The sequence below is a fragment of the Peromyscus californicus genome, unplaced genomic scaffold, assembly GCF_007827085.1.
Source record: "Peromyscus californicus insignis strain IS unplaced genomic scaffold, ASM782708v3 Scaffold_11__1_contigs__length_118956290, whole genome shotgun sequence".
Classification (NCBI taxonomy): Eukaryota; Metazoa; Chordata; class Mammalia; order Rodentia; family Cricetidae; genus Peromyscus; species Peromyscus californicus.
This window is the reverse complement of record NW_026294402.1, coordinates 102,600,007-102,626,851: the sequence shown is the minus strand read 5'-3', so window position 1 is coordinate 102,626,851 and position 26,845 is coordinate 102,600,007. Positions and strand designations below refer to the sequence as shown.

The window sequence follows — 26,845 nt, the reverse complement described above, 5'->3', positions numbered from 1 at the left end:
CTACATATCAAGTGTCCTTTGATGCACAAAAGTATTTAATTTTGATGGTGTACTTTATTATTTTTTCTTTTATTTGTTGTGTCATATTTAGGAAACGCTTGTAAATCCATGAAGATCTTTCAGTAGCTACAAGAAAAGTCCTGGAGATAATTTCTCAGCTTGATTTAGGTTACATGCCTGTCTTCAAAGCAATCGCTGGTGAGGATAATAAGTATTCTGATTAACTGCTCAATAGTGTAGGATTAGCCACATAGACTGAATATAATGCTAAAATGCTCTTTCTGGTAATGGACAAATAAATGCTGGGAAAATTACTCAGGAAAGAATTATTGAATGGGAAATATTCTTTGTACACCAAAAAGTTTATTAATGCTCCAGAATATACTTTTTTTGTGTGTGAGACTTTTAATTAAAAAAAAAAAAGCTGTTTAATGTATTAGTGTGTGAGTGTGTGCATCCCACATTACTTATGTGAAGGTCAGAGGACATCTCTGGAAGTCAGAACACATATTTTCTACACCCCCATCCCCCACCCTCCTAACAGGGCTTCTCTTTGTAACAGCCCTGGCTGTCCTGGAACTCCAGACCAGGCTATCTTGGAATTCAAAGATCTGCCTGCCTCTGCCTCCTGAGTGCTGGGATTAAAGGCTTGCACCACCTGGCTCAGAATACATATTTTTTTTTTTTTTTTTTTAAAGATTTATTTATTTATTATGTCTACAGTGTTCTGTCTGCACATATCCCTGCAAGCCAGAAGAGGGCACCAGATCTCATTACAGATGGTTGTGAGCCACCATGTGGTTGCTGGGAATTGAACTCAGGACCTTTAGAAGAACAAGCAGTGCTCTTAACCTCTGAGCCATCTATCTCTCCAGCCCCAGAATACATATTTTTAATTGAAATTTTTTTTTCCTTTTTTAAAAAGTTAATTTGTTGAAAAACAAAACAAAAAAAGGCTAATTTGTTCTCTGTGTGTTCTTGTGTGTACACATGCCACAACATGCTTGTGGAAGTCAGAGGACAATTTGTGGGAATTAATTCTTTTACTTTCTAGGTCCTAGGGAAAGGTAGTCAGGCTTGGAGGCAAGTGCCTTTACTTACTGAGCCATCTTAGAGCTCTGAACTTTTTTTTGACAAGCTCTCACTGTATTCCTTACTAGCCTTGAATTCATAGAGATCCAAGTGCCTCTGCCTCCAGAGTGCTGCAATTAAAGACATGTGCCACCACACTTACCTGAAAAAATAAAAAAAAAAATTTTAATTTTTTTAATTGTGTGCGCTTGTGTTTCTGCCTCCTGAGTGCTAGGATAAAAGGCATGCACCGTCATACCCAACAATTTTTTTAGTTATAAATTGATTATAAATTTTCTGTTATCTATATCTGTTTACATTTAGTGTGTGTGTGTGTGTGTGTGTGTGTGTGTGTGTGTGTTTGAAGAAATTAGAGGATAACTTTTGGGAATTGGTTCTTTCACCATGTAGATCCAGGGGATTGAATTTAGGTTGGCAGGCTTGCGGGCGAGTGCTGTAATCCACTGAGCCTTCTCACTATCCCTGTATAAATGTTTTAAAGTGATCTCTGAAAATATCCTTGATGATGTGGTCCCTGATAAACTTAGCAAGCAAAGATTAAGTAGTTTATTTTATACTTCATGTATAAAGTTCTTTCTTGTTGTCATTTATTTTATACAGGTACTACTCTACTAGAGTTTGGTAGGAAAAAGATCTACTTATTGAAGCTTTCTTGATATAGAAAGAGATGTGGGGGGATTCTCGATCTGCTAACAGAACAGGACCTTTTCGGTAAGTCTTAAAATTTTAAATATTTAAATTTTCAAGTATTTATAATGTAACTTGGCTTACCATAAAGGCAGATATTTTCTTTGTGGAGAATATAACTCAGTTGTTTTAGAAGTAGAAAATATTTTAAAAGTTTCTAGTCATTGCTGAAGTGATTGAGAGTATATACCTAGCATGTATCTGTTTCTCTTTATCTCTCTATATGAAATTGGGGCTTAGAACCCAGGGCATCCTGTATGTTTGGCAAATGCTTTGGCTCTGAGCTATGGCCTTAGCCCCTTGGTAACCTTTTTTTTTTTTTTTCCTTTTTTTCTTTTTGAGACAGAGTTTCTCATCTTCCTATGTATATGTAGTCCTGGCTGTCCTGGAACTCATTGTGTAGACGAAGGCTGGCCTCAAACTCACTGAGATCCTCTTGTTTCTGCCTCTGGAGTGCTGGGATTAAAGGTGTGAGGCAGCATGCCCAGCCAATAACATTTTTCAAATATTAAAAAATATGCCAAAATCATTTATTTATCTGTTTTGGGTTTTTGAGACAATGTATACTCTAGCTCATACTGGCCTAAACTCACTACATAGCTCAGAATGGCACTGAAGTCATGGCAATCCTTCTTTAGCATCCCAGTGTGAGATTATTTACTTACTTTTGAGATAAGATTTTTGCAGTATATACTGGACTGGGCTTGAACTTCTGGTCTTGCTGTCTCAGCTTGCCAAATAGTTGGGATTGCTGTTATGCACCATCACTCTTGCCTTCTTCATATTTGTTAATTCTTTTATCTCTTTTAGCAAAGCAATGCATACTTAGAAATCTAGCAAAATGTGTTGTACTTAAGTGTTTAGGAAAGCTCCATTAAGGAGCTGGAAGGATGGCTCAGCAGTTAAAGAACATTTGCTGCTTTTCCAGAAGATCCAAGTTTTGTTCTCCTCACATCAGGGAGCTTAAAAACTCCTGGAACACCAGCTCTCAGTGATCCCTCTCCCTATTCTGAACTCCTCAGGGAACTGCACACAAATGACATATACTCACATATATACATGCATTTACATACATAAAAATAAAATCTTGAGAGCTATATTAATTTCACTAATTTATCTTGACTCTAGAGCTGTGTTTTGCTATTGAGATTGATATACTTTTCTAAGCTACATGAATGCCAGTTTTAGGGGTTATTGGGTGCAAAAAGAGTGGAAAAGGTGGTGGCACTTAGATATAAATGGATTGTGCTTTCGATTTTTCGGGAATACTTTAAAAAATACTATATGTTTATGTGCATGTGTGTCTGTGTGAATGTGTGTGGAAACCAGAAGGGGGTGACAGAAACCTCAGAGCTGGTGTTACTAGTGTTTATGGGATGCTAGGACTGTGTGTGTCTCTTTGAATGATCTGTATTGACCTTAGACTAGCAATTTTCTAAATCTCAGCCTCTCAAAGTACTGAGAATAAACTTTTAAATATATATATATATATATATATATATATATATATATATAAATTAGGGACTGGAGAGATGGCTCAGTGGTTAAGAGTACTGACTAGTCTTTCAGAGGATCTGGCTTCAAGTCCCAGCAACCACATGGCAACTCAAAACTGTCTGTAACTCCAGTTCCAGAAGATCTCACACCTTGACACAGACATATATGCAGGCAAAACACCAATGTACACAATATAAAAATAAATAAACATATATATGTGTGTGTGTGTGTGTGTGTGTGTGTGTGTGTGTGTGTGTGTATATATATATAAATGTATTTTATTTTATGTGTACTAGTGTTTGCTCACACATATGTATGTGTATCACATGAGTGCCTGGTGCCCACAGAGGTCATAAAAGAGCATCAGGTCCCCTGGAACTGGAGTTATACATGTGAACTGCCACATGGGTGTTTGCAACCACTAAGCCATCATTCTACTAGCACTGGAAGTAACTTTTATCAAAGCATAGCCATGGTCATTTATTTACAAATTGTGTGTGGTTGCTTTCATAGTACAATTATAGAGTTGAATAGTTGTGATAGCTACCGTATACTCTATAAAGCCCCAATATATTTACTACCTAGCTTTTTATGTAGTTTGTCCATGCATGGAGGCACACACCTTTGATCCCAGTTCTCGGGAGGCTTAAACAGATGAATGTTTGTGAATTTGAGGCCATCCTGGTCTACATAATGAGTTCCAGGACATCCAAGGCTGTGTAGAGAGATCCTGTTTCAAAAAGCCAAAAATATATAAAATGAAAATAAAAGGTTTGCCAAGCTCCAGTCTAAATCAGTGCTTATATGTAACATTTAAAAATATTTAGATTATTGTTTGCCTTCTTAGTCTACTTATGGATATTTATTTTGTATGTCAGACTATTTCTTATAGAATTAAGGTGGTTTAGGTAATCATTTAAAAACTTTAGGGCTGAGGAGATGGCTTAGTGGTTAAGAGCACTGGCTGCTCTTTCAGAGAATCCAGGTTCAATTCCCAGCACCCACATGGCAGCTCACAACTGTCTGTAACTCAAGTTCCAGGAGATCCAACACCCTCATACAGACATACACACAAGTAAAAACACCAATGCACATGAAATAAAAATAAATTAACAACAGCAACATTAGATAGATTTGGCTTTGTTGCAGCACATTTTCCCCCTCCCCGTGTTTTAAGAACTTTTCTTTCTTCCTTCTTTCCTTCCTTCCTTTTTTTTTTTTTTTTTTTTTTTTTTTTTTTGGTTTTTCGAGACAGGGTTTCTCTGTGTAGCTTTGCGCCTTTCCTGGAACTCGCTTTGTAGACCAGGCTGGCCTCGAACTCACAGAGATCTGCCTGCCTCTGCCTCCCGAGTGCTGGGATTAAAGGCGTGCGCCACCACCGCCCGGCTCCTTCCTTTTTTTTTTTTTTTCCTCGAGACAGTGTTTGTCTGTGTATTTTTGGTGCCTGTCCAGGATCTCGCTCTGTAGACCAGGCTGGCCTTGAACTCAGAACTGTATGCCATTCTTATTGTACTGGGATTAAAGGCGTGATCCACCGCCTGGCTGTTTTTTGTTTTTTTGAGACAGGGTTTCTCTGTGCTCTGTGTAGTCCTGGCTGTCCTGGAACTTACTCTGTAGTCCAGGCTGGTCTCCAGCCCAGAGATCTGCCTCCCTCTACATCCCAAGTGTTGGGATTAAAGGAATGGGCCACCACCCCCTGGCTTGTTTTTGTTTTGAGACAGGATCTTTCTATGCAGGCCAAATTGGCCTTGAACTCATGATCCTTTTGCCTTAGCCTCTACAAAATGGGGGTTACAGGTATCTACCACACCTAGCTCTTATGTGGTGTTTTTAGGAGTGTGTGTGTGTGTGTGTGTGTGTGTGTGTGTGTGTGTGTGTGTGTATGTCTGTTGTGTGTGGCATGTGTGTGTTCAGTCTCACTTGTAGCCATGGTGGGCCTGGAACCCACTATGTAGACGAAACTGGCCTCTAACTCACAGAGCTCCTGACTTTGGCTCCTGAGTACTTAGGTTTTTGTTTTTGTGTTTTGAGTACTTGGGTTTTTGTTTTGGTGTTTTCAAGACAGGGCCTCTTTATGTAGTCCTGACTGTCCTAGAACTTGATATGTAGACCAGGCTGGCCTCACAGAGATGTTGGGGCCAACGCATTAACCCCTAATTTTTAAGATTTTTGACCAGAGGGAGATAATATTCCATTTTGGGGAGACTCACAAAATAAAGCAAGTTATCTTCCAGAAAAATAACTTTTATTTTCCCTTTGAAATACTTCGTAAAATTGTTTTACTTTAGTTGAAAATAATTTCTATAACCACTGCTGTTCTTTGTTTTGAGATAGGGTCTCACTATGTATCCCTGGCTGGCCTGGAACTTGCTATGTAGACTAGGCTGCCCTTGAACTCACAGAGATAAAAGGCATGGGTCACCACTCTTGACACTACTGCTGTTATATATTAATAGAACTGTGTTTTTTTGAGACAGAGTTTCTCTGTGTAACAGTCCTGGCTGTCCTGGAACTCAATTTGTGTACCCAGGCTGGCCTTGAACTCAGTGAGATCTGCCTGCCTCTGCCTCCCAAGTGCTGGGATTAAAGGCAAGCACCACCACCACCACCACCACCTGGCTGAACTGTTTCTTGATTAGACTATAAAATACAGATATAAGAACTGTAGTGTGGTAGGTTACTGTAGATCTGCTTGACTTGAGGGTATGATAATCCTCTTGGCAGTATTCAAGGACAATGCTGGATGTGTTCTGGTCAGAAAAATGCATACTTTTAGATGCCTCAGCAATCATTCCATGAGTGTATGCAGAAGCTTAAGTATTCCAAAGAGCCAATTAATAGGACTTGAATGATTTTTAAGTGTGGCAGACACTTTGAATGGTAACATTCTAATTTTTGTGTTAAATTTTATTTCTTATGAAGAATATTTAAAGTTGTGTATGATGAACCACAAGGACATAACTGATATTAGTGTTATTGAGAACCAATAGAGGTTTTCATGTTCTAAAAATCCATTAATTGTACATTGTTCTAATGTTTAGGCTAATGTTTTAAATTTTATTTACTTTATGAAAAAAGTAGATGTCTCACAGGGCAAGACTGCTTGCTGTGAAATCAAGAGGACCTGAATTTAAATCCCTAGTACCTACATAAAAAAAAAGATGGTGTATGGGAGTGATGGTGGTGTATGCCTTTAATCCTAGCATTCAGGAGGCAGAGGCAGGCAGATCTCTGTGAGGCCAGCATGGTCTCCAAAGGGAGTCCAGAACAGCTAGGGCTATACAGAGAAACCCTGTGTCCAAAAACCAACAACATGTGTTTGTAACCCAGTTTTGGAAGGGTGGAGACTGAATGATCCTGGAAGCTCAGTCCAGTTAGCCTTGCTGAAACAGTGTTCTTCAGATTCAGTGAGAAACTGTGTCTCAAAAATGAAGTAGAGACCCATAGAAGATGCCCAATGTCCTCCAAGCAAATGCACCCCCCCCTCCCGTGTGTGTGTGTGTGTGTGTGTGTGTGTGTGTGTGTGTGTGTGTGTGTGTGTATAAAACACACACAATAAATTAAAAATAAGGTACAAAGGGAGTGGTGATGGTGTTGTAACCATTCTCCTGAACTGAGTGACCTAGAGTCAGTTGTCTTTTGAGTTTTACTGTGGTGGTATAATTTGAGCTCAGAAGGGTCGTATGATAGAATCTCTGTGTTTGGGGGAGGAGAGACTTGAGTTGGTCCTGATAATCCCTATGCTTTTTTTGTACTGCCAAGTAATAGATAGCCCTTCAGTCATTTTTTCCCCCCTGAGATGGAGTTTCTCTGTAGCTTTGGAGCCTTTCCTGGAACTCACTCTGTAGACCAGGCTGGCTGCCTTTGCCTCCCAAGTGCCGGGATTAAAGGCGTGAACCACCACCACCTGGCACTTTAGTCATTTTTATTTCCTGTTTTTCATTTGCCCTCTCTGGGATTCCCAGGCACCTATTTGCCTATTTAAGTTCCTTGATCTTTTGGTTTGTTAAAACAGGGTCTCATTCTGTAACTGAGGCTGGCCTTAAACTCAGGATCATCCTCCTCAACATTCCAAATAATGAGATTAATAGTTGTATACCACCATGTTGGCTGTCCCTTAATCTTTGACCAAAGCCAAAATGTATAAAATGCTCTAGTGATTAGCCAAAGGGAAGATATTTGGTAGTATGAAAGACTGGGCAACTCTCATTTATTTATTGAGTTATGTAAATGGAGTATATGTTTTGCCTGAATGTATACACATCATATGTGTGCCTGCTTCCTGAGAGGGTGTCAGATTCCCTGGAACTGGAGTATACAGGGTGTGAGCTGCCATGTGGACGCTGGGAACCAAACCTAGGGCCTCTGGAAGAACAGCAAGTGCTCTTAACCAGTGAGCCATCTCTTCTGTCCCAACTATACTTTTGTTGTTTTTTTCTCTAACTGTATTTTTAAAGTATGTTTTATTGCAATAAAAAGTTAGCTTGAGCCAGGTTATGGTTGCCCACACCCTTAATCCCAGCACTCAGGAGGCAGAGGCAGGCCAATCACCTTGAGTTTGAGGCCAGCCTGGTCTGCAAAGCAAGTTCCAGGGCAGCCAGGACTTTTACACAGAAAAACCCTGTCTCAAAGTGAGCTTGAGGCATTAGAATCTGGTGTGTTAACTTCTTTATTTGGGACATGGAGATTATGCCTAAAGATCTAGTTCTTGGTCACTTTCAGCTTTAAGCTTTTAGATAATTTAGCTTGTCACAGATGACTTAATGTGCTTTATGGTTGATTGACATTGTCTTCTATGATGATACTCTTTGATAGTTATAATTGGACCCAGCTGAGGTAGAGCCACAGTAGAACTGGGGTTTAGTGCTACTACTAGTCATGATGATATACAACTAATCTCCCTCTTTTTGGCCTTTACTCATTGTATTGGTTAGAACTCTTCATGTAGATACAACAAAATATTTTTGGAATGTTTACTATTCGGTACAGCAATGAGAAAGACACTTCCTGAAACAAGAAATTTTATACTTTGAGGTTTAGCATGGTTGTTTATTATAAATCCAGTACTTAGGAAACAAAGGATTGCTTCAAGTTCAAGACTAGCCTAATCTACATAGTGATTTCTAGGCCAGGTAGTGCTGTATAACGAACCCTGTCTCAAAAACAAAACAACCAAACAAATAGAAAATTGCATTGATTTCCCCAACTCCACATGTATAGTAATTGTCGTGATGACCTTGGAATTTTAAGTTCCTTGGTAGAAAATGGGAATTTTTGTAGCATGTTCCTTTGTTAGCTTATCTGGTATTGCGGATTTTCCCTGTTGCAGGACTGGGTGAAAGCTTTTTCTGCAGCAGTCATGTTGAAAACCTTGTGTTGACTTACCTCGTGTTCTGAAATGGGAGCATAAAAGTTTACTCGGACACCTCGTCTTAAAATAGCAAAACTTGCTGTTTTCTGCAGATCTAGGACCTTGTTACAGAACTCTGCCCCCCCAAAATGTGTTTACAGAAGAATATGCTGTGATTAGAGAAGAATATGCTGGTGTGTAGATTTCAAACTCTCTGGACAATATGAATAACCCTGTCTTTGTTTCTACAGTGGGAGCCAAGAAGAAAGGTTTGCTCCCGGGTGGAACAGGGATTATCCTCCTCCTCCCCTTAAGAGTCATGCTCAAGAGAGACACTCTGGCAACTTTCCTGGCAGAGATTCACTTCCCTTTGATTTCCAGGGGCATTCAGGACCTCCCTTTGCAAATGTAGAGGAGCATTCTTTCAGCTATGGAGCTAGAGATGGACCACATGGTGACTATCAAGGAGGGGAGGGACCTGGACATGATTTCAGAGGGGGAGATTTTTCATCCTCGGATTTCCAGAGCAGAGATTCAGCACAGTTGGACTTCAGGAATAGGGACATACATTCTGGGGATTTTCGGGATAGAGAAGGACCGCCTATGGACTACAGAGGTGGAGATGGTACTCCTATGGATTATAGAGGCAGGGAGACTCCTCATATGAATTACAGAGACAGGGATTCTCACCCTGTTGATTTCAGAAGTAGAGATGTTCCTCCATCTGACTTTAGGGGGCGGGGCACTTACGATTTAGATTTTAGAGGCCGAGATGGATCCCATACAGATTTTAGGGGAAGAGATTTATCAGATTTGGATTTTAGATCCAGAGATCAGTCTCGTTCTGATTTTAGGAACAGAGATGTATCTGATTTGGACTTCAGGGATAAAGACGGAACACAGGTGGACTTTAGAGGCCGAGGTTCAGCTACTACTGATCTAGACTTTAGGAACAGGGATACGCCACATTCGGATTTCAGAGGTAGACACCGATCTAGGACTTACCAAGATTTTAGGGGCAGAGAGGTAGGACCTTGTATGGAATTTAAAGATAGGGAGATGCCCCCTGTGGACCCAAAAATTTTGGATTACATTCAGCCTTCTACACAAGAGAGGGAACATTCTGGTATGAATGTGAGCAAGAGAGAAGAATCCACACGTGACCATGCAGTAGAAAGACCTGCTTTTGGTGCTCAAAAAGGAGAATTTGAGCACTCAGAAACAAGAGAAGGAGAAACACAAAGTGGAACCTTTGAACATGAATCTCCATCAGACTTTCAGAACAGCCAAAGTCCAGTTCAAGATCAAGACAAGCCAAAGCTTTCTGCAGGTGAACAACAGAGTTCAGATGCTGGTCTGTTTAAAGGAGAAGGTGATTTGGACTTTCTTGGTCGACAAGACACTGATTACAGAAGCATTGAATACTGTGATGTGGATCATAGGTTGCCAGGAAGCCAGATGTTTGGCTATGGCCAGAACAAGTCTTTTCCACAGGGCAAAATGTCCCGAGATGCCCAACAGGACCTTCAGGTATGTTGATGAGTTGGTTAATAATGCTTTTCTCAAGGGTGAAGTATAGAATGCAAGATGTTCAGTCTCTCAAGCCTTCTTTTTTTTTTTTTTTAATATTTTTTAAACATTTATTTATTTATTATTTGTACAGTATTCTGCCTGCATATATCCCTGCAGGCCAGAAGAGCTTACCAGATCTCATTACAGATGGTTGTGAGCCACCATGTGGTTGCTGGGAATTGAACTCAGGACCTTTGGAAGAGCAGCCAGTGAGTGCTCTTAACCTCTGAGCCATCTCTCTAGCCCCCCTCAAGCTTTCTTATACGACCATTCAAAAGCAAACTCTGTATTTGAAAGTGGAATAATGGAGTTTAAGTACCTAGAGAAAGACTCTTGGCTCAGATCATGTTTTTGATGTGTGTTTAGTCATTGTTTTGCTTTATTGTGCTTATTTAAATGACCTATGATAAACTTGATTTCAAATTATCAATCTTAGGGAGTGGGTCTCACAGCTTTTGCAGTCCCTGTGAATTAGGATTTATTTTCTTATTTAAGTTCATTTAGAGAATGCTTAGAAATGTTTTTACAGTCATGAGGATATGATGTTAATGTTGCAAGTTTCCTCTTATAGCTAGCTTAATTAGTTTAAATGTTAAGTTTCTTAAATCTAAGTAAGGAGAGTTATATTTGCAATTTAATTATGAAAATTATCTTAAAATAGATTTTTACCCGTATCTACTTAGGTTTCTTTTATTTTGTGATCTTTTTTTTTTTCTTTCTTCGAGACAGTGTTTCTCTGTGTGACCTTGGTTGTTCTGGAACTCACTATGTAGACCAGGCTAGCCTTGATCTCAGAGATTCACCTGCCTCTGCCCTCTACGTGCTGGGATTAAAGGCATGCACTACTATGCCTGGCCTGTCTCTTGGTGAGCTTAATACTTAGTAACCAAATAGTAGGTTTTGAGAATTTTAGAACATGCTTTTTTATTATTTTAAGACTCCCCCAGTAAGCCTTGGTCTTAGCATACTAATAATCCAGTGATATTAGAAGGGAAAATGAAAGAAGATTGCAAGCTTTCGTTTCTTCAACATAATGCAAATCACTTTTGATCTTGACTATATTTCATGTTGGGTTTTATTTTACATGTAAAAATAAATCTGTTGGTGAAATAACTTCACATTCTGAATTCAAGGATCAAGATTATAGAACTGGCCCGAGTGAGGAGAAACCTAACAGGCTTATTCGATTAAGTGGGGTGCCAGAAAATGCCACAAAAGAAGAGGTAAGGCAAATGTTCTCTGTCTCTGTCAACTGAAAAAAAAGAACCTAGATGTAGTGACACATGCCTACAGCTCTAGCTTTTGGGAGATATATGCAGAAGGATTGCCAGTTGAGGCCAACCTGAACTACATTGTGAGACTTTGTCTCACAATGAAAAAAAAATTAAAATCACTTTAAAAAATTATAGCTTCATGGGAACATATAAAGATGTACAGAGTCAAGTGTTGTGATAGATGCCTATAATCAGTACTCAGGAGGCTGACATAGAAGGATGAAGAGTTTGAGCCCTAGGAAAGGATAGTGGGGCAAGGTGGATATGAGCAAGTACAATGACATTTATGTTTGAAAATACTGCAGCAAAACCTATTATTTGGTGTGCTATCTAAAAGTAATAATTAAAACCCACAAACAATTCAATGCCAATGTTGGGCTTGGTAACAGAAGCCAGAGCTGAATCTGGTAGCATAGGCCTATAATCTTAGCTATTCAGGAGTCAAGATTGTAAGTTCAAGGCCTGCCTGGGCTGCAGAGTGAGCTCGGGGCAACCCAGGCCATTTAGTGAGACCCTGTCTTAAAATAAAAGTATAAAGAACTATAAATACAGTGTTTACTTTGTACATACTTTAGTTAGGTTCAGTCTTCAGTACCTCCCACCTCCTGCCCCAAAAAGGAAACCAGTCTGGGCCAGCTACCTAGCTACTTTATTTTGATAAATAAATAAGCAGGGAAGGCTTATATATTTTTCAGTCTACCCTCCTCAGTGGTAGCATCTAGAATACCTATCGTACAGTATCTAAGCCAGGAAGTAACTTTGGAATAACCTGTAGAGTTTATTCGATGTCACTGACATAAGGTTTGTAAAATGACACATGATAGGTAAATTGAGACTTGATAATGATTCTTGAGACCATATTATATCAGGAGTATATGCACAGAGATGCAATTGATTTACATTAGTAAAGACTGAACCAGGTCAGGTGTGGTGCCATATGCCTTTAAATCCTAGCACTCAGGAGGCAGAGCTGGGTGAATCTCTTAAGTTCCAGGTTAGCCTGATCTACACAGTGAGTTCCAGTACAGCTACATAGACCCTTTCTCAAAAACAAATAAAACTGGGAGCTACCTAATTGCTCTGTTTAAAATGATTTTCTTGCCAAATTATGACAGAACTAAGGGAAGAATTATTTAGGTTATTATTAGCAGTAAAAGTATGTTGTTATGAAAGGCTAACAAGCATTAGTTCATTTAATTATTACAGTATCCTGTGAGTAAGTACTTGTAATTTATTTATTTCACTATTGGTTGAAAAGCCATTGTTAGAAGTTCTTGACCAGGTGTTTTTCAAGTTTTCTGGTTTTTAGATTTTGGAATATTTATGTAGAATTTGCTACTTTAACATTCCTAATCTGGAATCTAAAGTGCTTACAAGTTTCATATTTTGTAGCATTTTGGATTTCAGAGATTTGGGGGTTTTGTTTTACCTTTTTGTTTTTGTTTTTGTTTTTTCCCTTGGGACGCAATCTCAATTTCACTGTGTAGCTTTGCTGGCCTACAACTTGCTATGTAGTTCTGGCCTACATTTGGATGTGCTGTGTAGATCTGTGCCTCATCCTGGTTCTTTTTATTAAAAAAAATAATTTATTTAACTTTATTTAATGTGCATTGATGTGAAGATATCAGATCCCAGGGAAGTGGAGTTACAGACAGTTGTTAGCTGCCATGTGGTTGCTGGGAATTGAACCTGGGTCCTCTGGAAGAGCAGCCAGTGCTCTTAACTGCTGAGCCATCTCTCCAGCCCCCATGGTTCCAGACTTTTTAGTTAAGGATATCCTTCCTATATTGTGCACCAGGCACTGTGGTAGGCACTGAATAATAGTCCAGTGATAATAAAGTTGCTACCTTCATGAATAATATAAAGGCAAGCAAAAGATAGAAAATAGAGGGCTCACTGGTTTAAAGCATTTGCTGCTCTCTTAGTGGCCTCAAGGTTAGTTAGTTGGGCATGCTGGGCAGCTTACAACTGACCATAATTCTAGCTCCAGGGAATCTAATACCCCTTTACTAGCATCTGAGGTTATCTGCTCTCATGTACACACAGACACATGTGCACATACCCATACATAGACACTGACACACATATCACAGAATTACAATTTTAGAAAGATTGAGAGATAAACCAGGCATGGTGGTGGACACCTTTGTTTCCAGCACTCATAGGCAGAGGCAGGCAGATCTCTGAGTTCAAGGCCAACCTGGTCTACAGAGTGAGTTCCAGGACAGCTAGAGCTACACAGAGAAACCCTGTCTTGAAAAAAACCAGAGAGAAGAGAGAGAGAGAAAATAGTTTTAAGTAGTAGTAAATCTTCTGAGGGGTAGGGGACTAAAGATTTAAAAGCTCTTGGGAATTAGAGACAGTAGAGCCAAGAATTCAAGGTCATCCAGTCTGGGCTCCGTGAGATCCCGTGTCAGACAACAACAAAAGATTTAGAGTGTCATCAGGACTAGGCTGTTTTCTCCTTTTGAAATTACCTTTATTTTTATTTATTTGTCTGCACGTGTTCATGTATGTGGGGACAAGTGTTTGCATGCCATATCATACATAGAGAAGTCAGAGAAAAATTTTGCAGGACTTAATTTTATTTTTATCTTTCTTTTGTGTGTTTGTTTGTGAAGGGTGCTCCTGCATGGGGTGTGTGTGTGTGTGTGTGTGTGTGTGTGTGTGTGTGTGTGTCCCTTCTAGACCTGGATTAGGCACAAATCACACCCAAACACCTGTTTTACAGAGAAAGCCTTTATTAAGCAGGAAAGAAAGTTAAAGATACGCTTCCTGACTCAGGCAGAAAACAATAACAAATGACCTTGCAGGTGTGATTTTAAGAGAAGAAAAGGGGAGGTCTGTGTTGGAATGGGCTAGGATGCAGTGGGAAAGGAGGTAGGGGATGAGGGAGAAGGGGAAGGGAACAAGGGAAAAGGGAGAGGGGTATTGGCCCCAGAGGGACAAAGGACTGTCTCTGGATAGAGAGGAGACAGACGTGGCACATAGGCAAATGGCAGTTTTTAAAGGGAAAAGGGGAAACCTCGCGTTAGGATGAGGTGTTTAATTTTAATTGGGCATGTTCATTAGATGAACCAAAGGAGACTTTTGATAGCTGGACCTAATAGTCAGCCTCAGGAGAAGGAAGTGGCAAAATAAAGGAATAGACCTTAGTGACTAGGTTTAGGAATCTAATCTGACGGTTTTGTTTTTTTTTGTTTTTTGTTTTTTTCAGCAAGACAGAGGGGATGGGGGAGAAGAGCAAGGGCTGCCACAGTCATATGCTTGAGTGGGCTACTGTCCCTTCAGTTGTTCCTTTCAATGTCCCTACCAGCTGAGCCACCTTGTCAGATCCAGGATGGGGCCATTTTAGATTGAACTCAAACCTGAACAGAACAAATAACTAGACTAAGTTTGAGTTCTAGGGCCCTGGACTGGACTAGATTTTACTCAGTGCATTATTTTTAACACAAGACACTAAGCATTAAAGGGTTACACACAGCAAGTAAAGAGAGGTCTGGAATACGTATAGATTTCGAAACCTGTGCTCTTTAAAGCTATGTTCTTTTGCCTCTTCTGAAGAGTGCTGGGTGTGAATCCAAGGCCTTGAATATGCTAGGCCAGCACTCTACCAGAGTCAGTCTTTTTGACTTTTTTTGGTTTTTGGAGACAGGGTTTCTCTGTTAACAGCCCTGGCTGTCCTGGAACTTACTTTGTAGACCAGGCTGACCTGGAACTCACAGAGAGCCTCCTGCCTCTGCCTCCCAAGTGCTGGGATTAAAGGCATGTGCTACCACACCTGGTTCCTGAGCCACATTATTAATCCAACTCTTCTGCCCATGTATGTTGTATTCCATTTCTGTTTCTTTTTCTCTCTGTGTGCCCCCTCCCCCCATTCACGTTGACCTAGTGCCTCTGAGCCTTTGGCTTGCTGGGATCATAGGTCTATGTTGTCATGCCCAACTTCACTTATCACCTTTTGAATACATAGAACGTGTGTGGTTTTGTCGGTGTTGTGTTGTGTGAGTCGGTCAAAGAATAATGCAAAGATGTAATTTTAGGCTCTCTGTGGCTACAGGGAGGTCCAGCCTCTGATGGACTGAACCTTGAACAGCTGTAAAAAGGCATATATTTGATTGTTACACAGCGTTGTTTTTTGGGTAAACAAGTTCCTAATACCAAAGTCCCTGATCTATATGTTTTTCTGAAGGAAAGCATCACACCCCATCACTTTAGTCTGTATTGCGTACTGTTTTTGGTACCCAATAATTGAAGAGCTTCAGGTATGTCACAAGGGTCTTGTGACCAAAGTCACTGTTTTCCACAATGACTTCTTCAAGGTCAAAGTCCTTCTAGAAAATTATTTAGTCTAATGTTTACCCTAGATACAGATAATGTTTACCTAGATACACTATTCATTCTAATGTTTATCAGTGACTCTGCTAGATTCCTACAACATAGCTTAATTTTGTCTTTATAAAATAATCATAGCTTTAAATTGTATAGAGTAAAAACCAGTAGGGAAGTATAAAAATTAGCATTTATGATTTGTATCAGTAGTGTAAATGTCATTTATTTGCAGATTCTTAATGCCTTTCGAACTTCTGATGGCATACCTATAAAGGAGTTGCAGTTGAAGGAGTATAACACAGGTGAGTTTTTTTTAGTGTGCATGTAATTTTGGGCTAGGAAGGGTCTTGGACAGATGTCTACATCATGTGCTACGCAAAAATATGTTTTTAAGAAGTCACAAGTAAGATTTCCAGAAGTTTCCTATTGTTGCCTTCAAATAACAAGCAGCTTTAGTCTTAACTGTGGTTCTTTGTATGGCTGTTTGTCCATACATGGGCAACGAGGATGCATGTTCCAGTTCTTCTGAGTGCCTGTGAGATACAAAGTGAGTGGTGTTGTATCTATCTTTGAATGTTTTATATGATTAAATTATTAAATTTGGTATTTATGTTTTTTCATGATGATGGGATGCTTACATTTGAGCCTAGTGAGATTTAATAAGCTTGCTTTGTATAAAGTTTTATATTTCATTGTTTCAAACTGAAATTTAACAGCTTACCAGAGAAATTGTTCAAACTTATAGTTTCTCCAACTTTGTTTTGCTCTAAGAAGAGTCCTGCCACAGCTCAGGCTTTGAAATCCATGAATAGGTCTAGAAGAGTTTTCTCTTTAACCTCTGTCTGAAGTCTGAAATGCAATGTATGTTCCTAGTATTTTTGAATGCCACCTTTGGTCACCTCCTTTAAATCTTACTTATAGGAAAGTAGAAAGAAGTGAAATACCATATACTCAAAGTTTTGCCAAATATTTTTGGGACTCCATAATATGAAGTAGATTAAAAATGAAGATAATCGGTTGGGTGGTAGTGCCACACACTTTTGATCCCAGCACTCAGAGGCAGAGGCAAGTAGATCTCTGAGTTTGAGGCCAGCCTTGTCTACAGAGAGAGTTCAGGATAGTCAAAGCTACACAGAGAAGCCCTGTCTTGAAAAACCAAAAATTAAGTAAATAAAAATAAAGGTAATCTTTAAGTGATCTGTTGTGTAGAAGTTTTAACTGAAGAAAATAGAACATTTATCATTTCATAGAACATAGAGTCTCAGTAATATGTTTAAAGGCATCTTCTAGCAGCAGTATGTCATATTTTGGAGGATATAGTCTATTATTATTATTATTATTGAGACAGAGTTTTTCTGTGTAGTTTTGGTGCCTGCCCTGGATCTCGCTCTGTAGACCAGGCTTGCCTCCAACTCACAGAGATCTGCCTGGCTCTGCCTCCTAAGTGCTGGGATTAAAGGCGTGTGCCACCACCACTTGGCTATTTTTACTATTTGTTTAATCCATTATTTATTTAATTTTTTAGTGTTGGGGATTGAACCCAGGCTCTTATGTGGGCTGAGCAAGCATTTTATCTTACCTGACTTTATAGTTAACTTTTAAATAATTTACAGTGGAATGGAATTTTTTTTTGGGGGGGGTGGTTTTTTGAGACAAGGTTTCTCTCTGTAGCCCTGGCCTTGAACTCACAGAGATCTGCTTGCCTCTGCCTCCCTAATTCTGGGATTACAGGGGTGTGTCATCACCACCCAGTTTGGGATGGATTTTTGTGTCTAATAAGATAGCTTCTTTGTTCTCATGGGTTCTTCAGTGAAAAGTTACACACAAAAATAAATTATTGTGCTTAAAATAGTATGGCTTTTCAGTGTACAAGTATAATTTTCCTGTAATTTGAGAGAAAATTCAGAAGTTTTGTTTCTCAGAAAGTAATTATTTATTTGTTTTAAATACACCAACCCTGATTTTGTGAAGACATGATTAAGAGTAGATATGTTGTTCTGTGTGCCTTAATTTCATAGGTGTTTGTTGCATATGTCTGATATATGCTCTCTTTTGAGCACTAAAGATAGAATTTATAACCTAGGTATGCTTTTAACTTACAGGGTGATAGTCTGAGTTTCAGTCTTGTGTCATGAACTGTGTTTTCATTAAATACTTATATCGTTAGTAAAGAAGAGATATCTTAATGTTTAAAAAGCAGCAGTTTAAACTCTTCAGTTTCTTTAATACTCAATGATTTCCATTTCAACAGTCAGGTTTGCAAGCAAGGTAAAATGACATAAATGTGTAGGCTCTAAAGAAGTTTTTAAGTTTGCTAAGCTGTATTAGTTACTAGAATCATAATTGGCTGACTTAAGGTTGCTAAAAACAATGGCCTTTTGTTATATGAAATGATTGTATATTCAATATATAGTTTTTCTTTCTTTTTTTTTAATGAAAAGATTTGGTTACCAATTGCATGTTACTGGTTTTGTAACTGTAGGTGACAAGTAGAATGAACTTTAAACAATGCCAGTCAGGTCGTGTTACACTCTGGTCTTTGGCTGTTTGATCTCATTCTGTATCATTTCTAACTTCCTATTATCTGTAACCAAACTAAGCTTGTCTTCAGTCTTTGACCAGTACCTGTTTATTTCTTTGTCAGATCCTTTTAACTGCTCTCTTCCTTTTGATCTCCACTTATCTTCTAGGATTTAGTTCTTGGCTTCCCTTTTACTTAATACTGAAGCTTTGCCCACCACCACTCCATAGTTATCTTGTTTTTAAGTTCTTATTTATTAGATATATAGGATATATCACTATTAACACTTGTTTGTTTGTTTGAGACTGTTTCTCTGTGTAGCCCTGGCTATCATGGAACTCACTCTATAGACCAGGCAGGCCTCAAACTCAGAAATCCACTTGTCTCTGCCTCCTGAATGCTGGGATTAAAGGTGTGTGCTGCCACTGCACAGCTAAATTTGGTGAGTTTTTGTTTTGTTTTGTTTTTTTAATCTTATCTTATTAGAAAGTTAGCACCTCTGGTTGGTGGTGGCTAAAATAAATATATTTCTAAAGGCTGAGGAGTTGACACACTAGGTAAAGTGCTTGTCACCTTAGCATGAGAACCAGCACTCACATAAAATGTCAGGCACCTCAGCACACAGCCATAATCCCAGCACTGGGGAGGTGGAGATTTGTATCACTGGGCTTGCTGCCCAGCCATTCTTGCTGAATTGCTGGGCTCCGGTTTCAGTGAGAGATCCTGTCTTGAAAAATATGAAGAGAGGCTGGAGAAATGGCTCAGTGATTAAGAGCACTGGCTGAAGCTCCCATGGTTTTGGTGGTGGTGGTGGTGGTGGTGGTGGTGGTGGTGGTGGTGGTGGTGGTGGTGGTGCCACCCACCTTTAATCCCAGTACTCTCGAGGTAGGCAGAGGCAGGTGGATCTCTGTTAGTTCTAGGTCAACCTGGTCTACAGAGCGAGTTCCAGGACAGCTGGAGTTGTTTCACAGAGAAACCCTGTCTCAGAGAGAGAGAGAGAGAGAGAGAGAGAGAGAGAGAGAGAGAGAGAGAGAGAGAGAGAGAGCGCACAAGAGCGCGCGCACTGTCTGCTCACGCAGAGGACCTAGGCTCAATTCCCAGCCACTTCATGGTGACTTTCAACTATCTGAAAGTCAGTACCAAAGGATCAAATGCCTTTTTGTAAGACACCCCCCCCATGTACACACACACACACACACACACACACACACACACACACACACAATCACTCATGTATGCACATGTATCCCCACACACACACACACAAATTGTACTTATGAGGTAGAGACAGAAGGATCAAGAGTTCAAGGTCTGCCTAAGGTATATGAAAAGTTCAATGCCATTTTATACCTACATGAGACCCTGTCTCAAAACCATTATGGCAACCCAACTAGCCAGTTGTTTTAGATTGAGTGATGTCCTGCCAGAGTCATAGATGTTACTTATAATATAATAGAAATATTTAGAATGTATAGAGTTGATCTTTTTAGTTTCATTATAAAGCCAGATATGATGATGTACACTTGTAATTCCAGCACCGAGGGAGCCAAGGTATAGAATTGCAAGTTTCAGGTCAGTTGGAGGTTATCTAGTAAAACTGTCATCTGTTTACTGCCTCCCCCCAACCAGCTTTGGAATTTTGACAAAAAAACTTGTTATTTAAGATATTTTTGAGTTTTGGAATTACATGTACGAGATTACAGACTTTTTCATTTTTCATTTGTTCTTTGCAAACATAGCTTCCTTAAATATATTACCTTGACTTATTGTATTCCTGGGAAAGTGTCAGAAGAAAAATGTCTTTTGATGATTAGCTAATCTGTAGAGTATACTGCATACAGTTGGAATACTGTTGAGCACTAGAAATAAACTGCTCATATATGACAACAAAGGAATTTTGTTGGTGGAGGGAAACAAGTTGACACAATTAATATAAATCTCCATTGTAAGGGATGAGTTGCTAAAATACACTGAAATGTGGATGAGCCTGGAAAACATGAAAGAAGCCAGACACAACCAACCGCTATTTTTGTGACTATATTTTTATGGAATATCTATAATAGATCTAGCCACAGAAACAGAAAGAAAATTAGTGGGATTGAGGAATGGCTGTTTAATGGATATGGGATTTCTTTTTAAGGTGGTAAAATGTTTTAGAACTAGGTAGTGTTAATAGTTGTGCAGTTGTAATCATACTGAATTATGTACTTTAAAAATATTATTTATTTGTATGTGTATGTGTGCCTGTGTGAATTTTTGTGCATCTTGTGAGTGCAGGTGCCTGTGGCGGTTAGAAAAGGGCATTGGACCCTCTGAAATTGAACTTACAGATGATTATGATCCACTTTGAGTACTAAGAACTGAACCCAGGTCCTCTGCAAAAACAGTAAACACTTTTAACCAATAAGCCACTTTTTAAAATTAGTCTCATGTACCTTAGGCTAGCCTTCATACTCTTATGTATAGCCAAGAGAGACCTTGAAGTAGCATCTTCCTCCTGGGTGCTGTAATTATAGGTGTCTGCCACTATGCCTGGCAGTGGCATCAGTGCTAGCAATGAACTCAGTGCATTGTGCATGTTAGGTAAGCATTCTGTCAACTGAGTTGTATCACCAGTTTTTGTTTGTTTGTTTGTTTTTCCGGGTAGGATGAGGTGGGGTGTACAGTGTCTCACCAAATAGCTTTGACTGGCTGGAATTTGCTTTGTAGACCAGGCTGACTTCAAACTTTCAGAGATCTACCTGCCTCCAGAGTACTGGGGTTAAAGGCTACCAGGCCCAGCCCAAAGCTACAGGTTTTTAGAAAATGGGTGTCTGGATTGTGTATTATATTTTTCTGCAACATGTTTGTAACATCTTATAATTCAGCTTTTGTAAGGGGCATCTATCATTTCTTATGCTTGTGCGTTCTTTTGGCCTCAAAGTTTAAAGAATTTACCATTCTGTTAGCTTTTTTAAGATTTATTTATTTTATATATATGGCTATTTTTGCCTGCGTGTATGTACTTGAATCACTTGTGCATTACCCACAGATTCCAGGATCAGATCCCCTGGAAAAGGAGTCGCAGAAAATTGTCATCTGTTATGTGCTTGCTGGGAATCAAACCCAGGTCCTCTGCCAGAGCAAAAAGTACTCTTAACCAATGAGCCAAGTCTCTAGCCTCACAGGGCCCTTCTTGCTCCATTGTTCTATGGCAGAAGGTAGGGGACAAAAGGAGGTGAGAGACAGAAGATATAATTCACCCTATAATACTCCCAAAGTAACTAACCTATTCCAAAGTAACAGCATTAATCCACTCTCATAGGGTTAGAGCCCTTAAAAGCTAAACACCTCTTAATCTCTGCTTCTCAAACCTTTGTTGATTCAGGGATTAAATTTCTCATTTGAACTTGAGGGAGCGCATTCAAACCATAGATGTCACTTAGAGGCAACAAGATTAAAAAAGAATTAATGTCTAAACAAATGCTAAAGTTATTATTTACAGAGATAAATATTTATTTGTTCTATCTCTAAATTTTAAAGGGGTAAAATAAAAGAAGTGAGTACTTTTCAGGGGTCTCATAGGAAATGATTAGGAAAGAAGTAGAGAAAAATGGGTCCAGCCCGAGTACTGGGGTTATCAGGATATATCACCACACTTTTTCTTTCCTTTTCTTTCTTTTTTTCTTTCTTTCTTTTTTTTTTTTTTTTTGGAGATTTGGTGTCTCATTATGTAGCTCTGGCTATCCTGGAACTTGATATGTAGCCCACCTGCCTCTACCCACAAGTGCTAGGATTAAAGGCCTGCACCACCACTCCCTTTTTAAAAAATAATTATTTTTACTTTATGTGTATGAATGTTTTCCTGCATGTATATAAGTGCGCCCTATGTATGCAGTGCCTGCAGAGGCCAAAAGAAGGGGTTGGAACCCTGGGAACTGTAGTTATAGACAGTAGTGAGCCACCATGTGGGTACTGGGAAATCAACCCAGGTCCTCTGCAAGAACAGTGGGTTTTCTTAACTCCTGAGCTATTTCTCCAGCCACTGTTGTTATTTATTTAGTCCCAATAGCTCAGGCTTAACCAGACTTTGTTATGTAGCCTAAGATGACCTTGAACTCCTCATCCACCTTTTTCTGCTTCTCAAGTGCTAGAATGAGGCATCTGCCAGCACGCCTGATTGAAGGTGTAGCTTTGTTTTATAGGTCTACTTCAAACTCCTGGACTCTAGTGATCCTTTTTGTCTCATCATCCTTGTTGGCTAGGGCTAGAGACAAGCACCACCATACTCAGTCTCTTTAGGAGATATTTTTTAAAAAGTAGTATTTGCAGTCTTAAAATGTATTTTGAGTTTTTGCCAGGTGTGGTAGGATCCGTCTTTGATCTCAGCATTCCAGAAGCAAAGGCAGGAGGATTTCTGTGAATTCGAGGCCAGCCTGGTCTGTTATGAGTTTTAGTACAACCATTCAGAGACCCTGTATTTTTTTATTAAAAAAAATTTTAGTTTATAAAATTTTTTATATTTTTTCAAATATATAAAATTATATTTTAAAATTATAAATTTTCAAAGAACATTACACACAGTAAGCCCTGAGAAACCTTAGAAGGCCCAACTTATTTCAGTCTCACTAAATGACTTCCTGCCTTTTCTCTCTTTAAATCAAAGGAGAAAGAATTAGTCAGGTTATGTTATATTGTACTATATGCTACAGAAATTCCTGGCAACTATATAGTATTATATTATTGGCATGTGTTTATTCAGCCTCAAAGTGAATTAGCATGTGTGTGCAACTCTAGAAGTAGAGCACTGAACAGTGAGTGGACCAACTTAATTTTAATTTCTAAAAACATGTACTGAGAGTGAAGTTCCTTTCCTTTAGTTTTGGTGCTGGTCTTTGGACCTCGCTCGGGATCTTGCATCCTAGGTACATACTCTATCTACTCTTACATTCCTGGGAATAGTGTTTCCTGTTTCATTATTTATAACAATATAAATCACTTAAAACTGTATTTATAATAAAAAAAAAATTCAGCCAGATGTGGTGGCACATGCCTTTAATCTCAGCACTAGGGAGGCAGAGGCAAGGAGGATTTCTGAGTTTGAGGCCAGCCTGAGCTTCATAGTGAGACCCTGTCTCAAACAAAACAAAACAAAAAAGAAACTGAAACAAAAGCAAAAGTAAAATGTACCCTTTGAGGGGATGGGGAGCTCGAGTCTCACTGTTCGGCCCTGGCTCTCCTGGAATTCACTATGTAGAATGTGGATGGCCTTGAACTCAGAGAGATCCATTTACTTCTGCCTCTTGGTGTTGGAATTAAAGATGTTTAACACCATGCCCAGCCCCTTTCGTCTTTTGGACTAATATGAAACCCTAGAAAACACCTTTTTTAAATTTCAATTTTATTATTAGTGTGTGTGTGCATACTTGTGACATTTCGTATTTGGAGGTCAGAAAACAATTTTGTGGCATCTCCTTCCACCATGGATACTGAGGATCAAGCTTGGATCATCAGCATTATGTGGCAAACTGCTGAGCCATCTCACCAGCCCCAGATTACTATTGTTTAAAAAAAAGTTTGACAAATACAATAAAAAGAAGCTTTTGGGGGGCGGAAACTTTGACAGAGGCTACTTTGAAATGGCCTCTTGCCATGTGTGGTGGTGAATACTTTTAATCCTAGCACTCAGGCAGAGGCAGGCAGAGCTCTGTGACTTTAAGACCAACCAGGGCTATATAAATGAGACCCTGTCTCAAAAACAATAAAAAAAAACAGTGTTGAGGGTCCTTTTGTGCTAGTACCAAGGCAATGGAAAAAGATGTTTATAGATCATGTAATTTTTTTCCTAGTCATAATGAAGTGATTTTGTGACCTATATAGGAAGGAGATACATTTTTCATATGCAGTAGAACTCAATTCATACTGCCTTGAACTCTTAAAATACTGTTGCTAGAGCATATTTTAGAATCAGTACCATAGAGGCAGCTATGTGATCTTTAGTTCCTGATTATGCTTTGTAATAGCATAGAAGTACTGAAAGATGCTATTGCATACCAGAAACCACTCTGTATGGAATTATCACAGCTAGTGGGGGTGGCTTACATCTGTATCTATAATTGCAGAACTTGGGAGGCCAAGGCAAGATTACTGCAAGTTGAGGTCAGCTTGAGCTACATATGGAAGAAAACTAAAAAAGCAAAAAAGGAGTTATCATTGCTATTTTACATATAGATAACAAACAGCAAGATTCTGTTTGGAAGAAAACTAAAAAGCAAAAAAGGAGTTATCATTGCTACTTTTCATATAGATAAAAAAGTCCAGAAATACATATAGATAAAAAAGTCCAGAAACATGTGGTTTGACTGTGATCACATGTGAGTTAGTTGTAGCTTATGTCTGTGTTCAGAACTATAAGTTACTTTTATGTTGCCCAAGTGATGATACTCATTACAGTTGATGTGGCATTGAGTGAGTACCATACTGTGCCAAGTGCTGTGCTAGGATTGGGGACACAGCAATGAAAAGAACACTTTAGTCTCTATCTGGGACCTCAGTTGTTTGGTCATTTGCTACAGGTGATCTTCTGTGTTGATCCTTCTCCAATTACTCTATCTTTCCTCATAGGATGAAGTGTGTTCTTGCCTTGGGAAAAACAGATTTACAAAGTTTTTTTACTTTTATTTTCTGATTGGTTGTTTTGTGCCCAGGGGGTGAGTAGGTGGTGGAGGAGGAGTGAGAATATGATTTGAATGAGATCACTGGCTTTAAAAAAAAAAAAACCTGCTCCCCTTTGATTTAATTAGCACATTGAAGTAGACTGTAACTTATTCTCATCTTGACTTGTTTATTAGATTATGTTCTCTAAGGTAAGACATTATCCTCCATTGTGTTCACATAGTACCATTACTGCCAGTGTAGTGGAAATAAATTGAATAAGAAAGTTTCCTAATGGTTGTTTCCCTGGACCCAAAGAACTATTCATCATCATCAGGATAAAAATGACCCATGTGACCAATTTTAGATTTTGAAATAAAAACCAGTGGGCTTTGGTGATGCCTACCTATAATCTCAGCACTTCTGTACATTAAATCAAAAGGGTTTCTGGGGGTTTGAAGACATTTTGGGCCATATAGTGAGTTCAAGACTAGTCTAGGTAGCATATATAGAAGATCTTGTCTCAGAAAATGAAAATAGGAAAACTGAACATTTTTTCCTTTATTTTATTTATTTATTTATTTAGTATGGTGCAGGGGAACAAATCCATGTCCCTATCCCTTTATTTTCTTTAAATAACCAATTGATACAGATGGAAAACTAAATAGAACCATATGCAGTTTGAGAAATTTAGCCAGTAGTGATCTATATGTTTTCCTTATTTTATCTGCTCTATTATAGACCAGCAATTCTTTATTTAAGAGTTATTGGGGCAGGAGAGATGATGGCTCAGCGGTTAAGAGCACTGATTGTTCTTCCAGAGGATTGGGTTCAATTCCCAGCACCCACATGGCAGCTTACAACTGTCTGTAACTCCAGTGCAGCCTAAACACCAATGCACATAAAATAAAATAAATAAATTTTAGAAAAGAGTTATTTATTTTTATTTTATGTGCATTGGTGTTTTGTCTGCATGTATGTCTATATGAGGGTGTCAGATATTGGAGTTACAGACAGTTATTAGCTGCTGTGTGGGTGCTGGGAATTGAACCCAGGTCATCTGGAAGAGCAGTCAGTGCTCTTAACCGCTGAGCTATCTCTCCAGTGCTTCTCCCCGCCCCCAACAATCCTTATATGCATAGTTAAAGGGAAGTAAATTAGAAATGCTCATAAAATGTCCAAGTGATGAGTCCCATGTGGACCAGTTCCATTCTTCCCAGAAGGTAGTTTGACATATAAATTAGAGAATTTCTTAGTTTTAATAAAACAAGTTCCTAGGCCTTTTGTTTTATTAGTCCTGTTGATAGCAATCCAGATATCTGAATCAGTTCTGTTTTGATTTTTCCTAAATAAAATATCTCTTGCCTTTTTGATTACTTTTCTTCTCAAAACCTGTATTTTGTTTTTGTTTTTTTTTTTGTTGTTGTTGTTGTTGTTTTTTTTTTTTTTGGTTTTTCGAGACAGGGTTTCTCTGTGTAGCTTTGCGCCTTTCCTAAATCTCGCTCTGTAGACCAGGCTGGCCTCGAACTCACAGAGATCCGCCTGCCTCTGCCTCTCGAGTGCTGGGATTAAAGGCATGCGCCACCACCGCCCGGCAAAACCTGTATTTTCAAAGAAATAAAAATTAGGGAAGTAGGTACTATAGAACCAAGTTCCCTACAATTTCTATCAGTGTTTTCTTATTCCTTTTTTTTTTTGAGTCAGGATATCTCTAGGCCTGGCTGTCTTAGAATTCACTATGTAGACCAGGTTGGCCTCTGTACCAGGCTTTTTCTTTTACGCCACCAACCAGCTCCCAAATCATGACACGGAGACTTACTATTAGTTTTGAATGTTCGGCCTAGCTTGGGCTCATATCTGGCTAGGTTTTTTTTTTTTCCTTTAACT

At 39.0% G+C, this 26,845-nt stretch overlaps 1 protein-coding gene across 6 annotated transcripts in view; it reads left to right on the top strand.

The window, feature by feature from the left end:
• The window catches only part of Rbm6 (RNA binding motif protein 6), a 129,093-nt gene that overhangs the window by 14,724 nt on the left and 87,524 nt on the right, over positions 1-26,845 (top strand). For 2 of the 6 annotated variants that reach the window (XM_052720263.1, XM_052720270.1), the window contains exons 2-6: positions 92-198; positions 1,693-1,803; positions 8,878-10,156; positions 11,332-11,421; positions 16,037-16,106. In XM_052720263.1, coding sequence (XP_052576223.1) covers positions 1,760-1,803; positions 8,878-10,156; positions 11,332-11,421; positions 16,037-16,106 — 1,483 coding nt within the window. In that variant the 5' untranslated portion in view covers positions 92-198; positions 1,693-1,759. Of the gene's footprint in view, positions 1-91; positions 199-1,691; positions 1,804-8,877; positions 10,157-11,331; positions 11,422-16,036; positions 16,107-26,845 lie in introns of those variants that run through there. The other 4 variants (XM_052720278.1, XM_052720285.1, XM_052720293.1 and 1 more) reach the window with 3 other exon arrangements.